General features: G+C 35.5%; 1 protein-coding gene across 3 annotated transcripts in view; it reads right to left on the bottom strand.

The window, feature by feature from the left end:
• Window positions 1-1,958: 1,958 nt before the first annotated feature.
• The window catches only part of MMUT (methylmalonyl-CoA mutase), a 35,770-nt gene continuing 15,012 nt past the window's right edge, over window positions 1,959-22,716 (bottom strand). For all 3 annotated transcript variants that reach the window (XM_027602528.2, XM_027602530.2, XM_027602529.2), the window contains exons 7-13: window positions 15,941-16,052; window positions 14,749-14,864; window positions 12,491-12,606; window positions 9,992-10,123; window positions 8,683-8,830; window positions 4,765-4,932; window positions 1,959-2,413 (exon numbers count right to left, since the gene is read on the bottom strand). In XM_027602528.2, the coding sequence (XP_027458329.1) occupies window positions 2,285-2,413; window positions 4,765-4,932; window positions 8,683-8,830; window positions 9,992-10,123; window positions 12,491-12,606; window positions 14,749-14,864; window positions 15,941-16,052 (921 nt within the window). In that variant the 3' untranslated portion in view covers window positions 1,959-2,284. The remainder of the gene's footprint in view (window positions 2,414-4,764; window positions 4,933-8,682; window positions 8,831-9,991; window positions 10,124-12,490; window positions 12,607-14,748; window positions 14,865-15,940; window positions 16,053-22,716) is intronic.

The raw sequence follows: 22,716 nt of genomic DNA, 5'->3' as shown, positions 1-22,716 counted from the left end.
ACATTATGCCAGTATATCCAGTCTCAAAATCACTGCCCATCAAAAACGGCCCACAAAAGAACAGCCAAAATAGGTGAGGGGATATAGCAGATTCCACATGGTGAATACCCAAGGATCAGGAGGCTTTTTTTTTTTTTTTAAAGATACAAGACAGATTCTGTCAGTTCAGTCTCCCAAAATAAGATCTGATCCTCTCTTATGTTTGTCATCTCTGAGCAGCACCAGGACAGGTAAGTTTAGATAAGAGAATTTCTCTAATACATTATTCTAACAGTCCTCTCATCGCCAGTCTTGCCCCATTAAAAGGCATGTTCCACACAGCTGTTGTGCTAAATACAAATCTTATCAGATTATTTCCATAGTGAAAACCCTTTTATGATTCTGTCCTTATCTTCAGGATGAAGTCCAAATCCCTTAACTTGCCTCTATACATAACCTGGCTCCTGTCCACCTTCCCAGTTTTCTGCCTTCCCGTTCTTTTTCAACAATTGTAATAATACAATAACAATATTAATAGCATTTATAAAATACTACCTGTCAAGACTGTCCTAAATACTTTTATTGTGGTGAAATACCTGACATAAAATTTACCTTATTTACCATTTTTAAGTGTGCAGTTCTGCAGCTCTAAGTTCACTCATACTGCTGTACAACCATCACCACCATCCATCCCTGGAACTTTTCATCTTCCCCAACTCAAACGCTATAACCACTCAGCTCCTTAATGTCCCATTCCCTTTCCCCAGGCCAGGCAACCACTATTCTACTTTCTGTCTCTGTGAATTTTACTATTCTAGGAATCTTGTCCTTTCGCGCCTGGCTGATTTCACTTAGCATATTGTCTTCAAGTTTTACCTATGTTGTTGCATGTGTCAGAATTTCCTTCCTTTTTAAGGCTGAATAGTATTCTAAGTATATACCCCATTTTATTTATCCATTCATCTATCAAAGGACCCTTGGGTTACTTCTCTCTTGGCTTTTGTGAATAAAGCTGCTATGAACATGGGTGCACAAATATCTATGTGAGACCCCACTTTCAGTTCTTTTGGATATAAACCTAGGAGAATTATTGGGCCATTTGGTATCTTCAATTTTTTTGAGGAATCCTACCATTTTCCCCTGCAGCAGCAGTCCTGTACATTCCCACCAGCAATGTACAAGGGCTCTGTGACAATTTTAAGTCATAGGGACCTATGATAGGTAATCAACAGGTAGTCAACTTGACTGGCTACAGGGTGCCCTGATTGTGTATTATTTCCGGGTGTGTCTGTTAGGGTGCTTCTGGATGAGATTAGCATTTGAATCAGTGGATTTAGCAAAGTAGATTGCCCACTCCAGTGTTTGTGAGCCTCATCCTATCTGTTGAGGGTTTGAATGGAACAAAAGGCAGAGGAAAGAGGAATCCAGCCCTTTTATTTCCTGCCTCACTAATTGATCTAGGGCATGTCATATCACCTTTTCCGGCCCTTAGGCTGTGATTTACACTATGGGCTCTTGATTCTCAGGCCTGTATTCAGACTTGGACTGAGTTATACCGCTAGCTTTTCCAGGTATCATAGCCCTTCTACACTCCTAACTTACATCATCATTCTGGAGAAAGCCATATGAACAACCTAAGCACTTTCATTTTAGGTAATATTCATAAACACCCACTCTCCTGGGTCTTGAGCCAAGCCAGCAATAATGAGGTCACATGTTCAGGAAGAAAGTAAAGTCAGATTTGAAGAAATATTCTGACATTTCTTCCTTATTCCAACCTTTAGGTCTGATTAAATATTCTTATTGAAGTGATTCCAGTAGAATTTGGTTGAAGATCACAACCATAATATATTTCTCTATATAAATACTCTTCGTATTTTTTCCAAGATAGGCGTTAGTTATTTTGTTCATATATGGATTTTGTTTTCTGGTACTCAAGTCAATATAATGCTAAATTGAAGAATTGGGACTAGTCAGACTTTTTTTTAGGTAAAGTTTAATTTTTAAAATAGAAATAGTTTTATAAGAAATACTTCAAATAAATACGACTTTTTAAAATAATACCTTTGTCTAGAGTTTCTGATGAAGTATTAAACATGTAAAGTTTTTAAGGGTATATACTTTTTTTAATTTTTAAAGACGGTACATATACAATTAGAGCATCACAAAATTCTTATAAGTCAGGTATTTTAATGTAAAGCTTTCAAGAAAGCATATATCAAGTGTTGAATTAAATTGAAGACATGGTTTTACTCTCTGTCATTGAAAGACTATTTTAGAAAAAAGCTAACACAAAAACAGGATGTTACATAGACTGCTGCTTCTTTTCCAAACACTTCTCAATATCATCAAGCACTTGAACGGCAGCCTTTGGAATTCGAGTCCCAGGACCAAATACATTGGAAACTCCGACTTCAAACAGAAATTCATAATCCTGTTGAAAGAATTTGTTTAATTAATAGAAGAGGCAATATTTCTAATTTCAAGGAAATGAAACTAGGACAACAAACACTGTCCTTTATTCTTTGTCGCCTATGCCCCCAGCTTTCTCAACTGGTATACCATTCGCATTTGGAGCTGAAAAGAATCCTTCCCCGGGATTGCTAATAATAACCACTAGCACCCATTTTCCAAATACCCCAGTGTGTGATATGTGGTAAGAAGCAGTATGACCTACTGATCAAGAACTTCCAAGCCCAAAACCACATAATTTTCTCTCACCTAAATTATCACTACTTGTCATTATTTGTGTTGAATGTAGTATCACATTATAGGTTTGAGTTTACAAGGCTATTTATTTCCTCTAAGATATTTTGTCTGCAGTTAGTGAATGGTGATACTTTTTCTTTTTTTCTTAATATTTTATTTATTTATTTGACAGAGAGAGACACAGCGAGAGAGGACTCAAGCAGGGGGAGTGGGAGAGGGAGAAGCAGGCTTCCCGCGGAGCAGGCAGCCCAATGCAGGGCTCGATCCCAAGACCCTGGGATCATGACCTGAGCCGAAGGCAGACGCTTAAGGACTAAGCCACCCAGGTGCCGCTGAATGGTGATACTTTTGGGGGGTGTTTTCTTTTACTTTTTTTTTATTCGAATATAGTTGACACACAGTGCTACAGGGTTTCAGGTGTACAACACAGTGATTGAGGTTTATACATTATGCTGTGTACACATCGATGTTGACTGCTACAGTTATATTATGAAGGATACTCATATTAACACACATGTGTGCCATTACAGAAAATAATCTTCAGTCTTTAAACTCACAGGGAAAAAAGTATGGAAAACATCTACAGATGTTCTGAGTAATTCAAATATCCAGAGGGTTAATACAACTTCTGTGAAATATATTTCTTGAAGATGTCAGCTCACTTAGGTAACAGACCTGTGTTTTTTGTCTACTCATATTCAATTCCAATATTTTGTGCAGCCTAATTATTTTGGTTCTTTAAATTTTAACATCACATCTAAGAGTTTAGAGATTATAGACTCTAAAACTGCAATACAGATAAAAGTTTCCATAGATAGACAATAAATAAACGCCCTTTATATTCCCATATAGTAAACGATATTTGTGAAAATAGGCAAGTACATTAACAAAAGCAGTTTTGTGTTGACTATATCACCTTAAGTACTGTGTTGTTAGAAAGAATAAATAATATATAGTTTGCCTGCTAGCCCCACATTATCAAACTCACAATTTCATACATATATTTTCTGATTTCATAAGTAGTCATAAGTCACTATTTTATATTCTGAGTGGTATGGAGGAAAAAAATTGTAGGCCCAGATATAAGATCACACTCCACTGATTCCTGCTCTAGTGGAGGGGTCATTGTAGCATCTATCAATTATTTTCTTAGAGCAATATCATATACACTTCTATTTTTTCCATTCTCAATATAAAAAGGAAACTTGATATAATTAAAAACTGGACTGGAAGTACACCAAATCTACATCTTAACTAATTATTTTAACTAACAGGTAAGGTAATATGTGGAAGGTATCCCCCCACCCCATTAATAAATTAACTGACATCACTGACTGTTACTTAGCATTCATTTCTCCTTTTCTAAGATGATCCACATTTTTGTTCAAGAATCCACCTCTTCCCCAATCAGGGGAAATTCAAATTATTGAATTTTCAGGACAGGCTGATTCCATTTACTTCTGAATTAGGGTATTTTTGGATCTAAGAAAATTACACCCCAATCAAATCAGCTTTAATGAAAAAGAAGTTTTACAAAACCATGTAACTGATACAGTTCGGAGTTAGGGCAACAGTCATGGATGGAAACATGGAAGGACTGAACAAGGTAGCACTTTCAAACAACGGAAGCAAGTGCTGACTGGTTAACCAAAGGACTCAATTCATTTACCACAAGGAGTGCTCACTGTCTGTGGCTAGGGGTTGATATATGCACTGTGTTTACCATTCTTCTCTATTTATTACTTTTATCCTGTTCCTTTTCCATCATTCTTTACTGAATATGAAGAAAGTAGATCTCTATCTAGGTTACTAGTTTGCAAAGAGGTAATTCCCTCATAGAAGCTTTGTAAATTGTTAAATTACACATAATGAATTACAATATAGCTTGAATAGGAAAGAACATTGCCCACTTTTTTAGTAAAATTTACTTAGTAAAATCACTAGAAAATAATTTAGATCAATATCTACAGCAAATTTATCTTTAGTAAATGTATACAGTAAAGGGAACTACATATAAACTAATATTACTCAGGATTCCCATCATAGTACTAGAAAAATACAGGAGATGAACAATACCTGTGGTGGTATCACCCCTCCACACATGACAAGAATATCTGGCCGTCCCAGGGAGTTGAGCTCTTTGATGAGCTCAGGAACTAGGGTTTTATGACCAGCAGCGAGTGTGCTCACACCCACAGCGTGCACATCTGCATCCACGGCCTGCTGGGCCACTTCACGGGGAGTCTAAGCAATCAGAAAGTAAAGAAACAAATCATCATTTATTCCAAAGAGTATTTTAAAACTGTTATCTACTTGATTGACATTCTGAGGTTTTCCTCATTAAAAATCTTGAAGTGAATATAATTTGATATTTCATCATTCTCAAATCATAAATACCAACTCATCCAATTGATAAGCACCAGTGCTGCATTTGCTTCTAGCCCTAGAATTTATCAATTAGATTTAAGTTACACCAAAATATAGTTCCCCCAAAAAACTTTTAGGATAAGGAATATAGGCAAATGTTATTATCTCTTCACATTATAATTTTTGAAAAATACATCTGTTGTCTTATCAACATTTACTGAGTGGTTGAGAAGTATAAGACAACATGTTATAGTATCTATGAAGAAGTAAAAGACAAAATAAATTCGATGTGAAAAGTGAATCTTAGGTTTTAAAACAGAATGGGAAAGAGCGACATTAGCAAGATGGCACACTAGGAAGCTGAGGCCTCGGTCTCCCATGAAGACACTGAATTGAAAGCAACACATGAATCAAAATAACATGAGAACTCTAGAAACCAGTTAAGGGGCTACAGCATCCTGGCAAATACATAAACAAGAGAAGGAATGGTGTCAAGAAGGCTGTTCTTCATTATTAACTGGATTTAACCAGTATGCTATACAGAATCATAAAGGATATTTTCAAGTATTCAATTATGAACTGAGTTACCCAGGATCATATTCATTCTCTGCAATGACTCTGTGGCATCTGCTTTGATAATCTGCATGTATTTAAATAACTTCATATAAAAGATACCTACAAGTTTCTCATTGTAAATATAATGTAAATTGAGAAATTTGGGGAGGATAAAGTTATCTCAGAAACCACTGAACAATTATAAGCTCAAAAAAATTATTAAAATCTGAAGATTTCCTTAATTTGCAATATTTTAACGCTCATAATTTCAGTGTGAAAACAAAAGATCCTACGCTCTCAGTAATGAAGCCACATTCAAGAAGATCTCTAAGTAAATCAAACAGCATATTGGTAAAACCTTCAGTCTGTGAAAAATATAACCTATGAAATTAAAACCTTTAAGAAAATGTGCATATTCTTAGTATTAATGCATTAAGAAATTTAATTGACTTATGCATGATTGATCATTCATATCACCCATGTTACCAAAATTTATTAGATTAAAATTCCATTTAAACAATTCAGTTCCATGCTTTATGCTTATATATATTAAACTGTATTTTATGTTACCAAATATTGAACATTTTAAAACTTCCAAATCTAATTTTACTTAAATCATACACAGAACTGCAGGAAAGTACCTCCATCCATAGATAAGTGTTTCTTTTCTTTTTTTTAATGACAAAGTATTATGTTAACAAAGTTGGTGGTACTAAATGGCAAATTATATTTTTATAGATGGCATGTAACGGGGAAATGAACTTGCAGCTCTTTGAAAAATTCTTTTAAGTGCCAATGGATGACAACCATTGTTTTTAATTACTTTTATTTTATAAGAAATATTTCCCAAAAGCTAATTACTAAATATCAGGAATGTATTATATTTGGTCATTATTTAAAACAAACAAAGGGGCACCTGGGTGGCTCAGGTGGTTAAGCACTGGACTCTTGATTTCAGCTCAGGTCATGATCTCAAGGTCCTGGGGATCAAGGCCCGCCTGGGGCTCCCCGCTGAGTGGGAAATCTGCTTGTCTCCCTCCCCCTCTGTCCCTCCCTCCTCTCTCTCTCTCTCTCTCCCCCTCTCTAAAACAAACAGAAAGGAAAGTAAAAGGGTAGTAGAATGTAAGTAAAAAACTAGAATGGGAAAGTATTCAACTCAATGGAAGAATGAAAGCAATCTAAATATATATCTTTATTTAATCTAAAATATATGTGAGGTTCTTAACAAAACCTAGCTTAAATGTATTTATGAATTTACCTACCAACACAGTTCAAAGATGTTATCTCCACAAGTTCAGGTTAACTCTTCATAATAAAAACTTCTTCTAGACTCTCTACAGTAATATTTAAAAATTCACTGTTGAACACTACATCAAAAACTAATGATGTACTATATGTTGGCTAACTGAACATAATAAAAAAATTAATTAATTAAAATAAAATTCAAAAAGGGAAAAATCTTACAGATTCCACAGGGCATGGGCCTCTTCAGGAAGGTTTACTTCTGGCTGGTAAAAATGCAACAAATACTCTTAAGTCTTCATCTTAGTTGACCCACCCACAGTGTGGAATAACAGTACTTCCTTTTCCCTGAAACTCTCCTTCTTCCTCAGTTTTTATCTCACTCCTCACCCCATTTCCTCCTTTGCTGCCTCCTTCTCTTTTTCCTTTTAATGTTCAAGTTCTCATCTTGCGATATATATTCGTGATGGGAAGTTAAATCAGTTTTCACAGTTTTAAGTAATGGAGGCCTCTCTTCTATGCCCCAGACATGCATATCCAACTTACACAGTCATCTTCATCTGAATGTTCCATAAGCTGGTTCTCTTAAGCCTGCCTCCTTATCGTAAATAGTCCCTTCTTTAAATTTTCTTCACAATCTTAGCCGACTTCTGCTAAGACTCTGACACTGCCTTGGGTAAGGCCTGCCCTGTTTCTCACTCAGATTACTGAACATCTTAACTGGATTCCTTACATCTAGTCACAGCTCCTCTCAAACCACTTCAGAAAGTGATTTTCCTGGAAAGTGAGCTTTCTAAAGTATATATTTGATTGTCACTCTGCCTAAACACCTTTGGGATAATGTTCATACTTCTTAGAATGGCACATATAAGGCTATTCATCGCAATCTACATACCATCCCAAGCTCTGTATTCTAATCATACTGAACTTCTTAGTCACCGGAAGGCATCACGCCTTCATGACCCTGTACCTCTGCACCTCTGCTCAAGCCAACTCTTCTTAGCACGCCCTTCCCTGCCTTGCTCTCTAGGCTTCCAAAAGGCACAGTTCAACCATAAGTTCCTAGAATACTTGGACAAGTTCCTTGTTCAAACTTTAATTACATTAACTATTACTCTGATGTGATAACTGGTAAGTAAATCTCTTTCTGATTAGGAGTCTATAACCTCCCTGAAGACAAAATCATACCTTATTCAACTCAGAACCTAGCATTTGGTAGATGATCAGTAAGTATATAGTGGATACAGCTTGTAATATGAAAGTTATTACAATGTACTCAAGCAAATATATTTTGTAGAGAATGATTATTGTATCACTCTATAGAGAATTTCACCTTCATTTACTTCCAACAAGTTATTAGCGGGCTGGATCAAATATTCTGTGATTAAATAAAATACTACTAAAGAATAACAGAAGAGAATATCTAATTATGATATTCTCTCACTCTGATGCCTGATTTCCCCTTCAAAACACTTTCCACCAATCCAACGTGGGTTATCTTTCCAACAAATTATTAGTCAAATCTCAATAAATGATATAAAAAGATCATTGAAAGTAACCTTCAGTTTCAGATGCCTAATAACAATTTTAGTTACCGATTTTTACAAAATCTGAGAAACAAGTACATTAACATAAATTACATTACTTTCCTATTTCTGTCATAATTAACTGGATTTATATGCATTCAAAAATAAATTGGGGAATTTGTTGAACTCATTTTCTTCTTTTACAACTTGAAAAACATCATGGTTTATCATCTTATCATTATTTGTTCAAAATATAAGTGATTTATGACAATCTTTTGGAAATTCCCCCCAAAATTTTCAGTACCTGAAAAAGAGGACCTATGTCCACATCAAAACCAAGGTCAGCAAATCCTGTAGCAATAACTTTTGCACCTCTGTCATGTCCATCTTGTCCCATTTTTGCCACAAGAAGACGAGGTCTGCGACCTTCATGTTCCATGAATTTATTAACCCTAAGAACATTTCAAAACACAGCAGTTGTTAAAAATAATAAAATACAATTTCTATATTAATTGTCCAAAGGTAAGACATAAAAACTGTAATTTATTCACACCAAATTTTTCAAGTTTATTTAAAAACACCTTTTTATATCTGTTTACTCATACTTTGTGAGTATCTCTAATTTAAACTGAGAATTCCATTAAAGCCTGGATATGCTTACCATCTTCCCCTTAGAGGAAAATCTGAAAGATGGCACAGCCAATAAGCCCATAACACTTGAGAACACCATAGTGAAGCAAGATGAGGAAATGACAACTTTTCACTTTCATAAGCCAGTCTCCAGAGTATAATATGCACAAATATTTAAATATAAATTAAAAGGTGCCTTTCAGAGTTATTTATACAAATGTGACTCACTAGTTGCTTTGAACTATATCTCACCTACTCATCACAAATGTGAACTCCTCCAAGCTGACTGTAATGTGGTGCCTTCTAATGACATATAATCAAAATGTCTGCCAGCTTAAATCAATAAATTTACACCCCACATTAAAAAGTACACTTGTTTTTGTTAAAAGAAAAAAAAAGTTCCATTTTGATGACTTTCAACTTGGATGTTTTGATATTTATCTCATATATAACTAGTGACATAAAAAGAGGGAAATTTATTACAAAGGTTGAGAAAAAAAATCATTAGGAAGCTACATTTACACCTGGGAAGTATGATCAATTTATATTAATTTATATTTCCTAATCATGTTTGACAGTGCTATTTATTGTCAGTTCAGAGAGCCTGATTTTAATTTATGCATAGATGGCAACCAAATACTTATTTTCAAAGAGGAAATTATTTTAGAATTATTTGAGCAATTAAACAATTTGAATAAACAGGAAAATATGAAAGTATACTGTAGTAAGGAGACTGAAATATAACTACCTAGGGGATATGAAACAATATCAGTGTTAGTTAAAAAAACATTTGTTTTAAATGAGAAACTCCTAAGGGAACTATAGTGAAAATTCAAAGTATTATATTAGTAAAACTACAGACTAACAGGAAAGTCAATTCAAATATTTTCCAAATGGTATGTGAGAAAATTAAGCCCACAGTTGATTCATGGGGATTATGTTAACAGAAAAGACATTCTGGTGAAAGAAATCTCACATATTACCTCTTGATAGCATATGATATCTCTTTACTTTCTCCAAATTCCTGGCGATAGGCTCCACTCACCATACGATCATTAGCTTTATGCTCACCAAACACCTTTTTCATAGCATCTGTGATTTCCCCAACTGTACATCTAAAATATTAAAATAATAAAACAGAGGTTCTCTTAACATCATTTGAGATAAAAATATTTACTGACTTTAATATTCAATATAATTAGACATACTTTATTACCTAAGTAAAAACTATGCTATCAAAAATCTTATGGTATTGGGGGTGCCTGGGTGGCTCAGTCATTAAGTGCTTGCCTTCGACTCAGGTCATGATCCCGGGGTCCTGGGATTGACCCCACATCAGGCTCCCTGCTCGGCGGGAAGCCTGCTTCTCCCTCTCCCTCACTTGTGTTCCCTCTCTCGCTGTGTCTCTCTCTGTCAAATAAATAAATAAAATCTTTAAAAGAAAAAATCTTATGGTATTTGTCTTTCTCTGACTGACTTATTTCTCTTAAATAAGAATTTTTTTACTGCATTGATGAAAGCATCTTTCCTCAGAATACTTATGAAAAATGATTCTGGATGCCTTTATACATAGTAAACTTTTTAACATTTGTTAATTTGAAAATAACTGAATGACTTAAAAACTATAAGTAGATAAGCATGTGAAGGTTACTGAATAATTCACCACTTAACAATACAAATAGGCAAAGAGAGCAAGATTCCCACTGATACTTTTTTTTTTTTGAGAGAGAGAGAGAATCTTAAGCAGGCTCCACATCCAGCGTGGAGCCCAAAGCAGGGCCTGATCTCACAGCCCTGAGATCATGACCTGAACTGGAATCAAGAGTTAGACGCTTAACTGCCCGACCCACTCAGGGGCCCCTCCTGCTGATACATTTTGATAAAAAGTAAGTCTTCTAGCATATTCCATCCGTTTGTTCACTAATTCATTCAACAATTATTGAGTGCCTAATATGGGCCAAGAATGGTAAGTGCTAGACATATGATGATAAGACGGCGGGGGAAAGTACCTGCTCTTACAGAGCTTATCATTTAGCAGGGGATACAGACAATACACATGCACACAAATGAATTAATAAGAATTTCATATGATAATAAGCACTACGAACACACTGAAACAGGTGAAATGGGGTCTCTGGGAAAGCTACTCAAAGATATTGAAGATATGAAGATATAACTTTTGAACTAAGACCTAAATGATGAGAAGGAGAAACTCAAGTGAATTTAAGGGGGAAAACTGAAAAAGAAAGTACTAAATGCAAAAAAGTTTGAGAGGTAGAAAAACATGCTCTTTGTTCTACAACTAGGAAGGACACTGGGGACACAGCATTTGAAGGAAGCAGAGTCATATCTCACACAATCTTGCAGGCCATTCTAAGATTAGGTTTTAATTTAGAAAGTATGGGAGACCATTCGAGGACTATAAGCAGAGAAGTTTTCTTATTTAAGAAATTAAAACTGGAAAAAAAAAAAAACAAAAACAAAAACCCAACCCACATACTGTTTACCCCTTAAACACTTAAAACAACATGTTTAAAAAAAAGTTAATTAAGCAATAAACAACAAAAGCAAAAATAATTCATTTAGCGACATCATGTATTGGGAGAACATTTTCTGTGGTTTACAGGATCAGTTTGTTGATTTTTTTAATATACCTTTAATAGCTCCACATGCTTACAGGACAGTGGACCCTAGAGTATCATGAATAAAGCTCTATCTGCTCAAACCCTGGTGATATCCAAGTACTGTACATGAATAAAATGTCTTCGGGAACGCCACCATTTGGCTAGCTGGCCACCAGCTGCACTGTGTCCTGCACTGCATTGCACTGTGGCACATGGGTTCCTGGGGTGCTCAGCATGCTACCTTTCATCCAGTGAAGGAAAGGGAAAAGCTTAAGCATGTTTCCTGCTCAGAAAGGTTTCATGATGCCCTTGGTGAAGAACATACGTGAGTTCATTTATAATTCATTACCATCTACCTGCTAAAATGACCAACCTCTGGCTTTTCCCTGGAGATGGGAAATGAGTACATATACCTGAACAGTTCTCACTACCTTATTTTGCTAGTAACTGAATTTGACAAAAGCAATCACTTTTGCCCTGTTTTGTTCATCTATTTGTAGAAATGTTTAGAGCTACATTAGCTAGTTACTAATGACCTGAAGGTATTTTCCCTCGTAAGATGGACTTTCTCAAAACCTGAGGACTTCATGTTTGGCATATTTTAAATGTTAAAGTTTCATTTTTAAATTTTATTTAAGAAGATTAAAACCTCTTAATGTTTATATGTTTAAAAAAACCATGAATGCTGTTAAGTGCACAGATATTTAAGAAAAATAAAAACTAACTTCATTTGAGTTTCCAATATTTTTGTTTCAGCTCACATGGTTTATATGATCAACCTTTTATTTAAGTACACGTTGAAAAGCTAAACTGGTCAACTTCTGGTATTTGGAAATCTCCAAACTTAAATACCCTCACCTTGCACGAGCTGCATCCACTGCAAGAGCCAGAATGTTCCCATCTCCACTGGCAGCACATTCAGTAAGTGCAGCTAGACACTGTTCAGCCAAATCTTGATCCCTGCTGCATTTGACCTTATGAAAAAGGTTAAGAAAGGGGACAATTTACATGAATAGAGAATAAAACAGAGATCAGGAAATCAGATACTGATATACATCACATAGAAATTGTTCCATAATCCTAAACTCAAAAGCAAAAGGAAAAGAAAGGAGAGAATAATATGTATCCTAGGTCTGATACTCATTCAATTTATTCATTCACTCATTCAACAAACATTTAAGGACTTCCTAAAATAATATTGAATTCAGCATAATCCTGATAAATCAGAAATAAGCATTTATTAACTGTAATAAAATGTTATAAATAACATTTATTTATTAACAATAAATAATAGTGGTGACTCTCCCAAGTAATACGTGATACTTAGGCTTTACTAATGTAACAAGACATCGAAAACAGGTAGATGTTTTACATGAGTAATTTCAAAGGTACACTATAAGAATAATAGTGACAAGGATGAAAAAATAGTAATAGATTACAACTTCAAGAATAGTTCAGTTATATGTTGTTTTCCTTAGCTAATTAACACTATATTGGTAATAATATCTATGTGTATGATTTTTCTTTAGTTAAAATTAATCCAAAGAGGGGCGCCTGGGTGGTTCAGTCAGTTAAGCGTCGGACTCTTGATCTCAGCTCAGGTCTTAATCTCTGGGTTGTGAGTTTAAGCCCCATGTTGGGCTTAAAAAATAAAAATAAAAATAATCCAAAAAGAGAGAAAAAGAGACAAGAGACAATGAGAAATATTTCAACAGAGACAAAAAGACAATGAAAAGCATGGTCAAAAACTTTTCCCCTCAGGTCCTAGCTCTACTCTGCTCTGCCAACAACCTGCCTAAACAAAGTTATCTAAAATCCAATTTTTTACAAGTTTACACCACCTATAAAAGAGTCTAAAATATGATACTGCTCAAGATGCTACTAATATCATCTAATATCTATAAGCAGAAGTGGACCAGAAATCCTATACTAAGGGCAAGGAAAAACCCAATTCCATCATCACTAGTGAATTTCTCTCTTGCCTGAAATAAAGTTTAACAATATTTATGGCAAATGGAACCCCTCCAGCTGTGAGAGTGCAGAGTTAATAAAAGCCTAAAGTATAAGAGAGAAGAAAAGTTTTCCAAATAGAATAAATGTTGAGACTTTTGTGATAACTGAAAATAAAATGCTACATCCTAAATAGGACCTTTTTAAAAAGTGACAAAAATGTGAGAGAGTCGTTATCTCCTGATTGAGGGTGAAAATAGAAATAATGTCATTAAACGTCTGCCATTAAAAAAACGGAAGAGGATAGTTGTGCATTCAGTCTAACTGAACAAGCTCTATTAGAGCCCTGAGAACATCTCAACTGAGGGGGGGAAAAAAGATCTTAAATTATCACAGGGAAAGTAAACCGAGGAAAACCATTAAAGATCGCTGAAGAATGTCAAGTTTCTTGCCTTAAAAATAACAGTAATTATAAAAGCCAGAGATTAAGAGACCGCGGTAAGCATCGTACAATGGAAATATATAAGTTACAACTATAAGAATATGTTTTATCTGTCTTGGTATCTCATAAACATTGATTCATCTTGGCAAGAAATTGGAAATAAAGTTAGGATAGTACTCTAGTTTCAATCAAAATAATTATCTTTCACTTATAAACTGTCTTACTAAAGCACCATTAAGATATATTTGACTTAAAAAAAAAAAACGAAAGCAAATGATTCTTTCATAGTAGTATCAGAAACCACGGTCTAGTGGAAACAAATTATAGTGAGAAGCCCTGGGTTCAGATACTCTGAACTTAATTTTGTTTTTAATTTTGAGTGAGTTATATAATCATTTAAGCCTTTGTTTTAATCTGTAAATTATGGGAGGTATTATTATTATTATTGTGGTTTTTAATAATAATATGTAAGTTTCACAAAGGCAGTTATAATGATTTAAAACATGAGTGTTTGGTGTCAACAGACTTAGATTTGAGTCTCAACTATTCAATTATTTATTCCGGGCAAGTTTCTTAATCTCCCTTATCTTTAGTTTCCTTAACTTTAAAATGTTGGGAAATAATACCCAGCTCATATGGTTGTTATAAGGATTAAGAAAGACAATGTAAGGGCTTACAGTGCCCAGAACACAGAAAGCACTCAAAAAATGATAGCTATTATTACCTTCTTGAGTTTTTCAATCTGTTTGTTACGCACTGAAGTATTATCAATTGCCAGAACTTCTACAGATTCTTCTTTATCCAGTTGGTACTTATTTACTCCAACAATTATTTCAGAACCTATTAATTTTCCAGAGGAAAATAATATGTAGATTCTATTCACAAATAATTGCCTAATAGTAATGCTCTCATCATCACATACTTTCCTTATAAGCTTAAAATTTTCAAGTAGTATTCTTAAATCTTAATGAAACTTCAATATAGATCAGCAAAGCAAATCCCAATAAAATGGGGATGAGAGGAGAAAGAACCGGTATGTATCAGAATCTCTGTAAGGGAGGACTTTTATTATTCTCCCAAACTATATGCTTCCCTAGAGTTTCTGATAAACCCTCTTCTAACACCACAAAATTAAAATAATAATAGCAGCTACATCAAGATTTATAAGGAAGAGGATTCACATCCAAAAGCATTTCCAATGTATTTTTGAATTCTCACTTTTAACAAAAAGTACTTTTAAAATTTGTTAAGTAATAAACCAGAATTATAAAGACATTTCCTTAACATAGTAAGAAAATATTTAGCCTCAAAGTACTAGATTATTACTGTATCTAAAGACACCCTGCCACCCACCCCTTCCCCTTATTTCCTTTATAGAACTCATCACAATCTATAATTATCTTGCTTATTTATTTGTTTACTTGTTCATTTTCTCTCTCTCTTACTAAAAATGTAAGCTCTAAGGGTGCAGAGAGCTTACCTGATCTATTCACAGTTGTATATCCAGACATAGTACAGTGCCTCAAATGCTAAATACTAAAAAAGTGTTGACTGACTGAAAGAATAAATACTCCAATGCAAAACAAAATGACCAATAATAATATCATCTTTAAAATGCTGGAGATACCCACCTATACATGTATATATACACAATGGGCATACCTCCACACATACTCTACATATGCTTACCTGTGTGCATCCATGCATGCAAAAATGCAAACAGGGAGATGGATAGAAAGACAGAGAGATAGATGGAGAGAGAGATAAGTAGATAGATAGAAATGAGAAACATTTTATCCAAGTTTCATTTTTCCATTATTTTTGTTTTATTAACTATATATGTTTTCTTCAAACAGAAATTAGTATTTCTTTTTAAATATTGGATTTCACACATAAACGTTTTCAATTTATCTTACCAGAATCTATTCTTGCTTGCCTTCGGGCAGCACATTCTTCAATTCGAAGTTTAGGTATTCCTTCCGCTACAGCTTTGGCCATTCCACCCATCTCTTCAATTTCATCAATGAGCTAATAAAAAAAAGAGATTAATAAAACTGGAAAAGAATATAAAGATTTTTAATAAACTATACAAATTAGTTACATCACATAATTACTAATATTAATAAAGTCATAACTATTTTAGTTGTAAGTTTAATGTTTCATAAGAAAAGAATTAAGTTGACTTCAAGAACATTAATTAGAAATTCTAGAGGGGCGGAGCAAGATGGCGGAGGAGTAGGAGACCTAGATTTCGTCTGGTCTCAGGAATTCAGCTGAATAGGGATCAAACCATTCTGAACACCTACGAACTCAACAGGAGATCAAAGAGGAGAGTAGCAACAACTATCTGAACAGAGAAGCGACCACTTACTGGAAGAGTCATATTTTACCCCTTCATAGTAGTTACCCTTATTTTTGGCATATTTATATAAGTTGTTCTCTCTTTAAAATTTTGAGATACAGTTTCTTCTAACAGATAAAAATATACCCTAAATCACTAGTGTATGGTTCTGTTCTAGTCTCCTGCCTGATCACATTCTCTCCCTTTTTTCTTTTTTTTTTAAATCTTCTTTCTTTTTTCAAACAACTTCTTATCTTATCAAGTCCTTTTATAAAATCTTTTATAATTTTCATCTTTACAGTCATCTCCTATCCCTTCATTGTATCAACCCTTATTTTGTACATATATGTCTTTCTTCCTTTAAAATTTTACGAGGCACTTTTTTCTAACAGACGAAAATACGCCCAAAATCTAGTGTGTGGCACTGATCTATGCACTAGCCTGATCATATTTGATCACATTCTGCTTTTTTTGTATTGTTCTGTTTTTGTTTTTATCTTTTTTTTTTCTTTTTTTTTTTTCTCTTTCTTTTTTCTTTCTTTCCCTTTCTTTTCCCCTGGTTTCAGGTCTTTTCTGATTTGTATACAGTATATTTGCTGGGGACGTTGTAAACCTGTTAGCATTTTGTTCTCTCATTCATCTCTTCTCCTCTGGACAAAATGACAAGACGAAAGAAATCACCTCAGCAAAAAGAACAAGAGGTAGTACCGTCAGCCAGGGACCTACTCAATACGGACATTAGTACGATGTCGGACCTAGAGTTCAGAATCATGACTTTAAAGATACTAGCTGGGCTTGAAAAAAGCGTGGAAGTTATTAGAGAAACCCTTTCTGGAGAAATAAAAGACCTAAAATCTAACCAAGTCGAAATCAAAAAGGCTATTAATGAGGTGCAATAAAAAATGGGGGCACTAACTGCTAGGATAAATGAGGCAGAAGAGAGAATCAGCGATATAGAAGACCAAATGATGGAAAATAAAGAGGCTAAGAAAAAGAGGGAGAAACAACTACAGGATCACGAGGGCAGAATTCGAGAGATAAGTCATTCGATAAGACGAAACAACATTAGAATAATTGGGATCCCAGAAGAAGAAGAAAGAGAGAGAGGGGCAGAAGGTATATTGGAGCAAATAATAGCAGAGAACTTCCCTAATGTGAAGAAGGAAACAGGCATCAAAATCCAGGAGGCACAGAGAACCCCTCTCAAAATCAATAAAAATAGGTCAACACCCCGACATCTAATAGTAAAACTTACGAGTCTCAGAGACAAAGAGAAAATCCTGAAAGCAGCTCAGGAGAAGAGATATGTAACCTACAATGGTAAAAATATTAGATTGGCAACAGACCTATCCACAGAGACCTGGCAGGCCAGAAAGGACTGGCAAGATATCTTCAGAGCACTAAACGAGAAAAATATGCAGCCAAGAATACTATATCCAGCTAGGCTGTCATTGAAAATAGAAGGAGAGATAAAAAGCTTCCAGAACAAACAAAAACTAAAGGAATTTGCAAACATGAAACCAGCCCTCCAAGAAATATTGAAAGGGGTCCTCTAAGCAAAGAGAGAGCCTAAAAGCAGCAAAGATCAGAAAGGAACACAGACAACATACAGTAACAGTCACCTTACAGGCAATACAATGGCACTAAATTCATATCTTTCAATAGTTACCCTGAATGGAAATGGGCTCAATGCCCCAATCAAAAGACACAGGCTATCAGATTGGATTAAAAAACAAGACCCATCCATATGCTGTCTGCAAGAGACTCATTTTAGACCCAAAGACACCCCCAGATTGAAAGTGAGGGGGTGGAAAACCATTTACCATGCTAATGGACACCAAAAGAAAGCTGGGGTGGCAATCCTTATATCAGACAAACTAGATTTTAAAACAAAGACTGTAAAGAGATGAGGAAGGACACTATATCCTACTTAAAGGGTCTATCCAACAAGAAGATCTAACAATTTTAAATATCTATGCCCCGAGCATGGGAGCAGCCAATTATATAAGGCAGTTAATAACAAAAGCAAAGAAACACATTGACAACAATACAATAATAGTGGGGGACTTTAACACCCCCCTGACGGAAATGGACAGATCATCTAAGCAAAAGATCAACAAGGAAATAAAGACTTTAAATGACACACTGGACCAAATGGACTTCACAGACATATTCAGAACATTCCATCCCAAAGCAACGGAATATACATTCTTCTCTAGTGCCCATGGAACATTCTCCAGAATTGATCACATCCTAGGTCACAAATCAGGTCTCAACTGGTACCAAAAGATTGGGATCATTCCCTGCATATTTTCAGACCACAATGCTTTGAAACTAGAACTCAATCACAAGAGGAAAGTCGGAAAGAACTCAAATACATGGAGGCTAAAGAGCATCCTACTAAAGAATGAATGGGTCAACCAGGAAATTAAAGAAGAATTAAAAAAACTCATGGAAACCAATGAAAATGAAAACACAACTGTTCAAAATCTTTGGGATACAGCAAAGGCAGTCCTGAGAGGAAAGTATATAGCAATACAAGCCTTTCTCAAGAAACAAGAAAGGTCTCAAATACACAATCTAACCCTAAACCTAAAGGAGCTGGAGAAAGAACAGCAAAGAAAGCCTAAACCCAGCAGGAGAAGAGAAATAATAAAGATCGGAGCAGAAATCAATGAAATAGAAACCAAAAGAACAGTAGAACAGATCAACGAAACTAGGAGCTGGTTCTTTGAAAGAATTAACAAGATTGATAAACCCCTGGCCAGACTGATCAAAAAGAAAAGAGAAATGACCCAAATCAACATAATCATGAATGAAAGAGGAGAGATCACAACCAACACCAAAGAAATACAAACAATTATAAGAACATATTATGAGCAACTCTATGCCAGCAAATTAGATAACCTGGAAGAAATGGGTGCATTCCTAGAGATGTATCAACTACCAAAACTGAACCAGGAAGAAATAGAAAACCTGAACAGACCTATAACCACTAAGGAAATTGAAGCAGTCATCAAAAATCTCCCAAGAAACAAAAGCCCAGGGCCAGATGGCTTCCCAGGGGAATTCTATCAGACATTTAAAGAAGAATTAATACCTATTCTCCTGAAACTGTTCCAAAAAATAGAAATGGAAGGAAAACTTCCAAATTCATTTTATGAGGCCACCATTACCTTGATCCCCAAACCAGACAAAGATCCCATCAAAAAGGAGAATTACAGACCAATATCCCTGATGAACATGGATGCAAAAATTCTCACCAAAATACTAGCCAATAGGATCCAACAGTACATTAAAAGGATTATTCACCACGACTAAGTGGGATTTATCCCTGGGCTGCAAGGCTGGTTCAACATCCGCAAATCAATCAACGTGATACAATACATTAACAAAAGAAAGAACAAGAATCATATGATCCTCTCAATAGATGCAGAAAAAGCATTTGACAAAGTACAGCATCCTTTCTTAATCAAAACTCTTCAGAGTATAGGGATAGAGGGTACATACCTCAATATCATAAAAGCCATCTATGAAAAACCTACAGCGAATATCATTCTCAATGGAGAAAAGCTGAGAGCTTTTCCCCTAAGGTCAGGAATGCGGCAGGGATGTCCACTCTCACCACTGCTATTCAACATAGTATTAGAAGTCCTAGCCACAGCAATCAGACAACAAAAAGAAATCAAAGGCATCCAAATTGGCAAAGAGGAAGTCAAACTCTCACTCTTTGCAGATGATATGATACTTTATGTGGAAAACCCAAAAGACTCCACCCCAAAACTGCTAGAACTCATACAGGAATTCAGTAAAGTAGCAAGCTATAAAATCAACGCACAGAAATCAGTGGCATTCCTATACACCAACAACAAGACAGAAGAGAGACAAATCAAGGAGTCGATCCCATTCACAATTGCACCCAAAACCATAAGATACCTAGGAATAAATTTAACCAAAGAGGCAAAGGATCTGTCCTCAGAAAACTATAAAATACTCAGGAAAGAAATTGAAGAAGACACAAAGAAATGGAAAAACGTTCCATGCTCATGGATTGGAAGAACCAACATTGTGAAGATGACAATGCTACCTAGAGCAATCTACACATTCAATGCAATCCCCATCAAAATACCATCCACTTTTTTCAAAGAAATGGAACAAATAATCCTAAAATTTGTATGGAACCAGAAGAGACCCCGAATAGCCAGAGGAATATTGAAAAAGAAAGGCAAAGGTGGCGGCATCACAATTCCGGACTTCCAGCTCTATTACAAAGCTGTCATCATCAAGACAGTATGGTACTGGCACAAAAACAGACACATAGATCAATGGAACAGAATTGAGAGCCCAGAAATGGACCCTCAACTCTATGGTCAACTTATCTTTGACAAAGCAGGAAAGAATGTCCAGTGGAAAAAAGACAGTCTCTTCAACAAATGGTGTTGGGAAAATTGGACAGCCACATGCAGAAGAATGAAACTGGACCATTTCCTTACACCACACACAAAAATAGACTCCAAATGGTTGAAAGACCTAAACGTGAGACAGGAGTCCATCCAAATCCTAAAGGAGAACACAGGTAGCAACCTCTTCAACCTCAGCCACAGCAACTTCTTCCTAGAAACATCACCAAAGGCACAGGAAGCCAGGGCAAAAATGAACTATTGGGATTTCATCAAGATAAAAAGCTTTTGCACAGCAAAAGAAACAGTTCACAAAACCAAAAGACAACCGACAGAATGGGAGAAAATATTTGCAAATGACATATCAGATAAAGGGCTAGTATCCAAAATCTATAAAGAACTTATCAAACTCAACACCCAAAGAACAAATAATCCAATCAAGAAATGGGCAGAAGACATGAACAGACATTTTTCCAAAGAAGACATCCAAATGGCCAACAGGCACATGAAAAAGTGCTCAACATCACTCGGCATCAGGGAAATCCAAATCAAAACCTCAATGAGATACCACCTCACACCCGTCAGAATGGCTAAAATTAACAAGTCAGGGAACGACAGATGTTGGCGGGGATGTGGAGAAAGGGGAACCCTCCTACACTGTTGGTGGGAATGCAAGCTGGTGCAACCCCTCTGGAAAACAGTATGGAGGTTCCTCAAACAGTTGAAATTAGAGCTACCATACGATCCAGCAATTGCACTACTGGGTATTTACCACAAAGATACAAATGTAGGGACCCGAAGGGGTACGTGTACCCCAATGTTTATAGCAGCAATGTCCACCATAGCCAAACTGTGGCAAGAGCCAAGATGTCCATCGACAGATGAATGGATAAAGAAGATGTGGTATATATACACAATGGAATATTATGCAGCCATCAAAAGGAATGAGATCTTGCCATTTGCAGCGACGTGGATGGAACTGGAGGGTGTTATGCTGAGTGAAATAAGTCAATCAGAGAAAGACATGTATCATATGACCTCACTGATATGAGGAATTCTTAATCTCAGGAACAAACTGAGGGTTGCTGGAGTGGTCGGGGGGGGGAGGGATGGGGTGGCTGGGTGATAGACATTGGGGAAGATATGTGCTACGGTGAGCGCTGTGAATTGTGTAAGACTGTTGAATCACAGATCTGTACTTCTGAAACAAATAACGCAACATATTTTAAGAAAAAAGGAAAAGAAGATTGCAGGAGAGGAAGAATGAAGGGGAGTAAGTCAGAGGGGGAGAGGAACCAGGAGAGATGATGGACTCTGAAAAACAAACTGAGGTTTCTAGAGGGGAGGAGGGTAGGGGGATGGTTTAGCCTGGTGATGGGTATTAAAGAGGGCACATTCTGCATGGAGCACTGGGTGTTATGAACAAACAATGAATCATGGAACACTACACCAAAACAAATTATGTAATATACGGTGATTAACATAACAATAAAAAAATTAAAAAATAAAAAAAAGAAGAAAAAAAAAGAAATTCTACAGAGTTAGGGGTGCCTGGCTGGCTCAGTCAAGGGAAGCATGCAACTCTTGATTTTCGGTTGGTGCGTTTGAGCCCTACATTGGGTACAGAGATTACTTAAATGAATAAATAAAACTAAAAAAAAAAAAAAGAAAGAAAAAGAAATTCTACAGAGTTAACAATACACTATTGTGTATTTGAAAGTTGCTAAGACAGATCTAAAAGTTCTTATCACAAGGAAAACAATTTTATAACAGTGAGGTATAGATATTAACTAAACTTATTCTGTTAATCACTTCACAATTCATACATATATCAAAGCAACAATATATGTCAATTATATCTCAATTTAAAAAAGAAATTATGTACTTAAAGTTACTTGAAAACAGAAAAACTGAGATGTAGATTCTGGAAAACACAGAACCTCTCACTCAA

The sequence above is a fragment of the Zalophus californianus genome, chromosome 7, assembly GCF_009762305.2.
Source record: "Zalophus californianus isolate mZalCal1 chromosome 7, mZalCal1.pri.v2, whole genome shotgun sequence".
NCBI classification, from domain to species: Eukaryota; Metazoa; Chordata; class Mammalia; order Carnivora; family Otariidae; genus Zalophus; species Zalophus californianus.
Note: the sequence above shows the minus strand (reverse complement) of the source record. Positions and strands in the feature narration are given on the sequence as shown.